General features: G+C 33.0%; 1 protein-coding gene across 2 annotated transcripts in view; it reads left to right on the top strand.

The window, feature by feature from the left end:
• The window catches only part of LOC137626069 (uncharacterized), a 55,783-nt gene extending 46,221 nt beyond the window's left edge, over nt 1-9,562 (top strand). The window contains exons 3-5 of one of the 2 annotated variants that reach the window (XM_068357150.1): nt 2,344-2,435; nt 4,042-4,342; nt 6,168-9,562. In XM_068357150.1, coding sequence (XP_068213251.1) covers nt 2,344-2,435; nt 4,042-4,342; nt 6,168-6,840 — 1,066 coding nt within the window. In that variant the 3' untranslated portion in view covers nt 6,841-9,562. Of the gene's footprint in view, nt 1-2,343; nt 2,436-4,041; nt 4,343-6,164 lie in introns of both variants that reach the window. The other variant, XM_068357149.1, reaches the window with a different exon arrangement.
• The last annotated feature ends 438 nt before the right edge of the window (nt 9,563-10,000 follow it).

Genomic DNA, 10,000 nt, shown 5'->3' with positions numbered 1-10,000 from the left:
GGGAATGGCAGAACAAAAATGAATAGAAATAATGAGAGAAAAACAATAAGTGACGACTCTCTAACAGCATCTGTAACAACAGGATAAATATATTTAAAACATCTGCTGATTTTATTGAAGGTAAATAATAAGACAGATGTTTTAAAGATATAAATGATAGTAGTTGCAATATTAGAGAATGTAAGGATAGCAAAGCACCGAAAACACCTGGTTTTGTAAGCTGCTTTCGATAGGAAAATTATCGTTTTAATGCCTAATTTGGCGATGGAACTGAATTATGGTTTTTAAATCATTCTATGGGTGTGAATGAATGTATCCGTAGCAGAATGGTAACTGAAAATGTTTGTAAGACGAAATCGAATGTCTTTATGACGTCAAATGATCTTAGTATAGCTACAAGCCATTTTGATTAAACGTCTCTAATAATCTATACAATCTCTTACTTTGGGTACACTCTGGCAGACTATTCTACCTTATTTCACTTACTCCTGTTTTGTTAAAGTTTTTATAGTTTATGTAGGAAATATTTATTTTAATGTTGTTGCTGTTCTTGAAATATTTTATTTTTCCTTGTGTCCTTTCCTCACTGGGCTATTTTACTTGTTGGAACCTATGGGTTTATAGCATCCTGCTTTTCCAACTAGGGTGGTAGCTTAGCAGGTAATAATAATGATAATAATAATAATAGCGTGCATGACGTCAGATTTAATGTTGTTACTGTTAAAATATTTTATTTTTCCTTGTGTCCTTTCTTCACTGGGCTATTTTACCTGTTGGAACCTATGGGCTCATAGCATCCTGCTTTTCCAACTAGGGTGGTAGCTTAGCAGGTAATAATAATAATAATAATAATAATAATAATAATAATAATAATAATAATAATAGCGTGCATGACGTCAGATTTAATGTTGTTACTGTTAAAATATTTTATTTTTCCTTGTGTCCTTTCCTCACTGGGCTATTTCACCTGTTGGAACCCTTGGGCTTATAGCATCCTGCTTTTCCAACTAGGGTGGTAGCTTAGCAGGTAGTAATAATAATAATAATAATAATAATAATAATAATAATAATAATAATAATAATAATAATAACAGCGTGCATGACGTCAGAGCAATACGCGCAGAACCTGTGGCCACGGCAGAACACTGTCTCTATGTTACGAAAGACAAATCAGGCAATCATTTTCTTGATTACACTGAGCTTACGTCATCACAGTCTGACTTTTGCAGGAAGGTTTATAGAATATATTTCGGATCATCCTTATTATGCTTTTAAGATACGGGAATTCATGATCAAATTCCATATGTGGTTCCTGTGGAACCGAGTCTTGATTTATTATTATTATTATTATTATTATTATTATTATTATTATTATTATTATTATTATTATTATTATTATTAAATGCTAAGCTACAACCCTAGTTGGAAAAGTAGGATGCTATAAGCCCAGGGGCCCCAACAGGGAAAATAGCCCAGTGAGGAAAGGAAATAAAGAAAAGTAAAATATTTTAAGTATAGTAACAACATTAAAATAGATATTTCTTATAAAAACTATAAAAAAAAACTTTAACAAAACAAGAGGAAGAGAAACTAGATAGAAGTGTGACTCCCACTCATTTGCCATTACATGATTATATATATATATATATATATATATATATATATATATATATATATATATATATATATATATATATATATATATATATATATATATATGTATATATATATATATATATATATATATATATATACATACATATATATATACATACATATATATATACATATATATATTTATATATATATATATATATATGTATATATATATATATATATATATATATATATATATATATATATATATATATATATTATAAAATGTGTATGTATTCAGGTATATATAAACATAAGGTGTGTACACAAATACATGAGCAAGGATCTAAAGTAATCAGTGTTTCATGAGAATATAAAGTCTGTTTAAAATTCCTAATAAATTCAAAACGGATATTGTAAAAAAATACAAATGACTTTTGCATAACGGTGTAACACCATTGACTAATTATTATATATTCTTTATAACGATTCGGGATTTAAATGGCCTCTAAGAGAGCTATACACCTCAGTTAAAATTATATATATATGATAATTAAATAATTAACATGTTCTACGTGATATTTTATACAAATATTTAATTTCCAGAATTTTGGTTCGATTTTTATTATGTAAACAGCGCAGAAATAATGTGTGAAGAACTATTCATTTATATCTTGTCTATGTTATGCAAGTCATGCGACACAAAAGAAACATGTTTTTTTTCTGATATTCACACTTGATTTCCAGGGAGGAGCTGGCAATGAAGATTGGTCTTACTGAAGCAAGAATTCAAGTGTGGTTCCAGAATAGGAGAGCTAAGTGGAGGAAACAGGAAAAAGGTAATTGCATTTATTGGTCTTTTGTTTTATATATGTATGTATATGTATATATACAGTGTATATATATATATATATATATATATATATATATATATATATATATATATATATATATATATATATATATATATATATAGATCGGTAGGTATATTGTGTACTATACAGTATAGGAATAGATTCACTATATATATATATATATATATATATATATATATATATATATATATATATATATATATATATATATATATATATATATATATATATATATATATATATGTATATATATATAATAATAATTAATAGTAATATTATATATATATATATATATATATATATGTGTGTGTGTGTGTGTGTGTGTGTGTATATATACATACATACATACTAGTACCATAAAATTAAGATAAATAATAGTAACAGATCAAGATTTGTAGAATCGTTCTGTTTTGTTTTAGATGACTTGATTAGATGATTGTTTCGAAAAGCTTGATTTCATTTCGGCTCAGTTTATTTTATGACAAATGCCTAACTTACTGGGACTTAGAGGATTCAGTTTGAAACTGAATTCAAGAAATAAATTGTGATATCCTATTTACCTTGGTGATTTTAACATTTTATGAACTAGCAAACATCTTCAGTTTGAAATACTTTGAAAAATAAACATACGACTTGATTTGGGTATAGGATTTTTTAATTATATCAGGAATTTCAGTAAGATTCAAGACATTCAAAATGAATAAAATAAATGGAAGAGAGAGACCATTCGATATTTTTTTTTTTTTTTTTTTTTTTTTTTTTTTTTTTTTTTTTTTTGGTAATATAAGATTTTCAAAGCAATTTGATTTTGTAGTATCAACTATTGGAATCCTTTAGAATAAATGTCAAATTTTCAAATGGGATCAAGTAAATTAATGAAATAATTATCTCTTCAAACTTCGGAGAATCTTTCGTTCACACAAAAAGTTTTTGTCATTCTGTTGTCCTCGGTTTTCGCAAATTTGCCCCAAAAATAAAACGCTCATAGAACGTTCACGAATTTTATTAGACGTTTGAGATTTGATATTATCTCCGGAAATGTTATCGAAACTTTTATCATTGTTATTACCAAATTTGAAACGAGACTAAAATATGAAAATCCTATGGGTCCAACTCGTTTTTAAATGCATAAGCCTACAAAACTTCATGAATTGGACTTACGCATTTATTATTATCCTTAGTTCTGAGATTTTAACATTTTAAATTTTAATTGTTCAGTTTCCATATTACGATGACAGTTACCATTGTTCACAGTTTCCTTGTTCCTGAGTTATCATGATTATATTCCTAAACGCGAATATACATCCAATATTAGAAATAATGCTGTCAATTTTCGTCTTATAAACAGTAAATCGGTCTATTTTGGTGTTATTACTGTTTATAGAATATTTTCTATTAATTACTTTTATAGTCTTCTATTTATTTCCTTTCCTCACTGGGCTATTTTTCCCTGTTGGAGCCCTTGGCTTTTAGTATCTTGCTTTTCAAACTAAGGTTGTAGATTATCTAGTAATAATAATAATAATAATAATAATAATAATAATCATCATCATCATCATCATTATTTCAGGATTAAACAGTTCCAGCGGCGCCCTTGCGGCCTCTTCACAGTACTCATCCTTCGCCAGTAAGCTGGCTTCCTTTCCTGGCTACGGCCGCCCTCCGAGCACCAAGCCTCAGATGGACCAGAGGTATCCTTCTCTCCAGTACACCCACGCCGGATCCTCATCCATGTCTTCGACTCCCTCTCCGTCGCCGTCGCCGTCGTCGTCGTCAGCGACTTCGTCCGCCGCAGCGGCTGCCGCAGCCCAGTCCGTTTTCCAGCCGTTTCTCCCCTTGGTGCGGGATCCCAGGTCTGCCGCTGCCTACAGGTTAGTTGGTGTCATTAAAACCATTGATAGTCTTCATATTTATGGTAATCTCCCTATTTGTCTTACTTGATAGTCTTCATATTTATGGTAATCTCCCTATTTGTCTTACTTGAGAGTCTTCATATTTATGGTAATCTCCCTATTTGTCTTACTTGAGAGTCTTCATATTTGTGGTAATCTCCCTATTTGTCTTACTTGAGAGTCTTCATATTTGTGGTAATCTCCCTATTTGTCTTACTTGAGAGTCTTCATATTTGTGGTAATCTCCCTATTTGTCTTACTTGAGAGTCTTCATATTTGTGGTAATCTCCCTATTTATCTTACTTGAGAGTCTTCATATTTGTGGTAATCTCCCTATTTGTCTTACTTGAGTCTTCATATTTGTGGTAATTTCCCTATTAATCTTACTTGATCGGCGTATGATAATTATATATTGAAATTAATTAATGTCTAGCTTTGTTAACCGTAAAGACCTCATGACATGTCTTACTGTGGTGGCCTATTGGAAGCGTCTCTGCCTGGCGCTCACCGGACTGGAGTTTGAGTCCCACTCAAACTCGATAGTTTCTTTAGTGTCTGCAACCTGACCTTAGGGCGTTTGGGGGAGCTGAGTCATTAGCAGCCATTGCCTTGCCCTCCTTTGTCCTAGCTTGGGTGAAGAGGTTTTGGGCGCTGATCATATGTGTAATGGTCTTGGGCATTGTCCTGTTTGTTAGGGCAATCTCACTGTCCCTTGCCTCTGCCATTCATGAGCGCAGCATGTAAATGTATATTTTTTCACATGTCTAGCTTCTCTTCTATCCCATAATCTGTCTTGTACCAACCGTGTTTCACACTATTGTACATAATTCCTTTTGTATATATTATGCTTGTATCTTCGCTCCTCCCTCGCACTAAAACGAACATGAAAATTCCTGTCTGGTTTTTCCTCTGTAATATTGTCTGTCTTGTGAACTTGTTATGTCCTGTTGCCTTGAGGTTTTGTATATAAGGAGAGTGTTCCACAATAATATAACTCAGTCGTTTCCAATCTGCCTTTGAGTTCACACCCTTACTCGGCGCCGTCACAGTCTTCATGTCCTTCCATAAGGGCCCGGTCTTTATCTATCTCCCTAATCTACGATTTGCTTAGCTTTCGTACATATCTTGGTCTGGTTCCATCTTAATTTTTTTGGTGGCTAACTATTCCTCGTTGATTCTCATTACAAGTCCATACCTTCTCAGTCGTTTAAGCTCTCATTGTTACCCTTGATATTACCTAATTTGCTGTCTAGTGTATTCTTGATATTCTTGAAGAAAAACTAGCATAGTTTCATCCCCTTTTTAATATATTCTAAAACAAATGAATTGTTCTTACTGGAATTGTGTGATGATTTTGATGAAAAGGTTTCGATACCCAAATTAAGCATGTCATTTGGGTTATCCTTTGGCACGAAGCCGTGTAAACTTATAGATAAGGGTGTTTCCGTTTATGTTATGAAACTTTTACCGATGATTAATCTCTTCATCGCTCAATTTAAACAAAAATGTTCTAATAGCATTTTATCAATTTCGCGTTTTTAGAAGTTTGGGACAACATACAATATGCTACGAGAACAGGATCCCAAAACTAAAGAAATTTTTAATTTTTCATTAATTTTCAATAATAGACTAATTGTTTAGGCTACATGATTAACGACCAATATGCAAAATAGATGATGGTATTTGTATAATTTTTGTTGAGTTGCAAGCAATTGTGAGAGTTGAATGATGCTACATTACATGAGAAAATATACAAATTATAACTATCTTCTAGGTCTCTAATACGAGTTTTTCTTCACAGCAGGTATCCGTTGTTCGGACACCTCGGCAGCCATCTCCTATACCCGCCCTCGTTCCACGCCCTTTTAGCCCAACTTTCGGCTCACCACAAACCAGAAGGCTCCACAGACGGACTCCACCAGAAGCCTGAATCCCCCCGAGACGGGAACTACCAACAGGGGGATTCTAACGGACCGTCCTTACCAGAAAGCAACGAAAGCAATTTCAACAGGATTTCCATACCAAGCTACAGGAAGTCACCCGAAGGAGGCCCTAGAGGAGAAAGCGATGACGCCGAAGAAGCCCAGGATTTGAGGAGTAACGCCAGCGACGTTTCCCTCAGGAGTCCAGAGCTTGCTCCGAAGGCGCCGCCGACGGACAGTTCAAAGGAAGACGAACAGCCTCAATCTCTGGATATCAAATCCATTGCGACACTCAGGGCTCTCGAGCAGTGCCGGACGCTAGATCTCCAGGCACTGGAGGATTACAGGAAAGTCCTTGAAATGAGGACGCTTGAAGTGCGCGCTGCCCAGTTATCAGCCCACGCTGAGGCTTCTCAATCCAGGAGGTCCACGCCCTCGCCTGATCCTACCCCCTCCACCAACACACCACCAGAATCGCCGGCCTTCAATGAGGAAGGCGCCTGTAGCAAACGTTCGGAGTATAACATTGACGCCCTACTTAACAAAGAGGCATGAGGAAAGGCCATTTTCTTCCAGATATAATAAACTACCTCCAATTCCTCCTGACGAGGAAGAAGCTCGATTCCCTACTGGTATCCGTTAAAATAAGGAACAATGCTGTTTCCAGTTTACGATATTCTTTTTATAAGCATTGGAACGCTAGTGCTTATGCAACAGATGTTTAAATTAGGCAATTATGACTCATCTAATCTTAGATTTAGGAACTAAACCTTATATCCAAGTGAAGTTATAAAAACTGTTTCTTCATGTTAAGGTAAGCAAGGGTTTACACTATGATTATTATTGTTAAGGAAATCATATCATAAAAGCAATGCTTTATAAATAAATTTGTACTTAACATTCGAAGTCGTAGGATCGATCCCATTATGAGATCAAAAATATGATTATTGTTGTTATTAGTTTTAATCTAATTCGTTTTGTTATAATTTATCAAAGTATAGGATGGTTGTAGTGTATCAACCAGTAGTAACTTCTTGTCATAGAATAAGATCTAATATTCTTTGATTAATCAACATTGCTAATCCAACTTGAAATTGAAACACTTCAACATCCACATTAATTTCCTACAATACATCTGTTTTTCTGTTTCAAATTCTTAATAACCATAGATATCTTACTTTTGAAATTTTGCCTTGAAAGCTTATCTTACTTTGAGGATGAAGTAACTACATTATTGACGTGTAAATTGTATGCTCTGATTGCAAATTGCGACAACCTTCGTAAGTGGAAATGCATTCGTAATTAATTCGCAAGTGCTCATTGATTCCATCTTTATGAAGTAATTCATTCCTGATTGTTGATTATTTCATTCTTCCTTAGAAGTGATTCATTCACCATTGCAAATTGCTCCACTTTTCAGTAGATATGATTCATTCAGGATTTGCTTTGATTTGCCTCCATCTTCCCCTGAGGTAATTCAGTCTGGTCCATTGATTTTCAAATATTGTAGCCAACTGAAAATAAAAATGCAAAGGGTATAAGAGAGAAGCTTGCTATCTCTAATTTCGCATTTATCATATATGATAGAAGATTGATTTAGTGATTAATAAATTTTGGAGTTGAAAGAAAAACCATTTTTATCTACTGGTAAATGACTTACTTTAAAATCCTAGTTTTTATGTTTCCTCGTGCTGGGATTCTGTTGAAAGTCTTTTCTAGTTTGATATGATGGTTTTATCTTTCTTCAAGGTAAATTATCTGTTGTTGATCGTATGTTTGTGTTTGTATGTGCGTATGTTATCGTTTGGATTCCTTACATTAAGATGATGTTATTCTATTTCCAAAGATGAAATGTTCGCGTCTGTTGACCAAATATGTATGCTTTAAGTTTCTTGTTGATTTTGTTGCATTGATTTATATATTTAATTAACTTTGTTCTAAGTTTAGACAAGTGTGCTTCCAGTAGTCATATTTAATGGATTGATGTTGCCAACTATTTGTTCTTTATTATTTGAGAATATTTTGTTTGTATTTATTCACATAACTTAATGTGGTTACTTTACTTACTTCCAACAATCTTGTGATTTTGTGAACCAATATTGACCCTTTTACCCCCAAAGGACGTACTGGTACGTTTCACAAAACTCATCCCTTTACCCCCATGGACGTACCGGTACGTCCTTGCAAAAAGAATGCTATAAAAAAATTTTTCTTCATATTTTTGAAAAATTTTTGAGAAAATTCGGGTATTTTCTAAGAGAATGAGACCAACCTCACCTCTCTATGACAAAAATTAAGGCTGTAAGAGCAATTAAAAAAATATATATATACTGCAAAATGTGCTGGGGAAAAAATAACCCCTTAGGGGTTAAGGATTGGAAATTTCCAAAGAGCTTAGATGTAAAAGGGTTGAATTGTTATTTTATAAAACTGTAGACTATCAACTGTCCAAGTGTTGTATTAAATTAGTTTGTTATTGTTGTAATTCTGGTATTTTTTGGCATTAACAGAATGGACTGAATGCTGATTAGACTTGATCTATGAGGTTTATCAAGTGGCCAACAAAACCTCCGGATTAAACATTTAATTAACATGAGGTATTGATTGATGCGAAAGCAGGTGTGCAATAAATGGACACTAGATTGTAAGTACCACCTGTATGTCGTCGTTTATGTAGAAAAATTGTAATGTAGTCAGATAAGGGACGAATATCACTGCGTAGACTTAGCGTAGACCAGTAAAGCAGCCAGAAGAGATGTGCAAATAACATCCAGCTGCCATTAAGTTATTATCATTGAATCAGATTTGATAGATTGTAGATTTGTTTTATTTTTCACAGTAAATACCTAGTGTCGTAGGGGTGATAATGTAAATAAATTATGATAATTAATTTTTGAAAAGAAAGGATTACCTTCTTGAGTAGAGGCCTGAAAATGTTAGCTGGGAGAGGTGCAATTCTAGTGAGTAGTGACATTTAGTTTTTAAAGCAAGTGATCTTCATCCTGATTTCTTTACGTTGTCACGTGACTATTTATCTCATTATTCTTGTATTCAACTGTTGTCTTCTTAATTCCTAAATGTCCATATTGTTCCATACGTTTAGTTCTATCATGAGTATTTTAGTAATCAAACGGGAAATTTACTAAAAGAATAAATAAGGTTTCGTTTTAGATATTTTGTTACTATAAAAAAGAATTCTAGTTACTAAGCAACTCCAAAGAAATCAGGGATGGTCTGAGACTTCCATGTACAGAAGGAAGAATCGGGTTGTGTCCTAGAAAACGTAGACATTAATAGATTTTTATTATAATAAAAACTAAATCTTCCATTTACCTGAGTTTGATTTTACACTTTCGATTGGAGAGTTTTTGCTATTCCGTAAACAGTAGAAAAAGTATTGCCATTATAATGTTGCTTGTTATTCTTCAGTGAGTTTTTCTAGTTAGCTGGTAGTCAAACGTATTGTATTATAGGTTGCTACTGTTAATTGATATTGTGGTCTATATTATTGCATCCTGAATGTGAAATGTACAGTACGTCATTCACAGTAGCCTTATGAAATATAAGAGTCGATATTGCATGATTAGTGTTCTTTCAGACAGTTGAAGCTTTAACATATCTTATATGAAATGTCTTATATGCCTTGAGTGTACCTCACGCTGTATTCTGTAAGCATTCCTTAATGTATTTTTATAGAGCCCTTTAGCATATTTAA

Source organism: Palaemon carinicauda, chromosome 33, assembly GCF_036898095.1.
Source record: "Palaemon carinicauda isolate YSFRI2023 chromosome 33, ASM3689809v2, whole genome shotgun sequence".
Classification (NCBI taxonomy): Eukaryota; Metazoa; Arthropoda; class Malacostraca; order Decapoda; family Palaemonidae; genus Palaemon; species Palaemon carinicauda.
The sequence above is the reverse complement of the archived record's forward strand: the minus strand, read 5'-3'. Positions and strand labels throughout refer to the sequence as shown.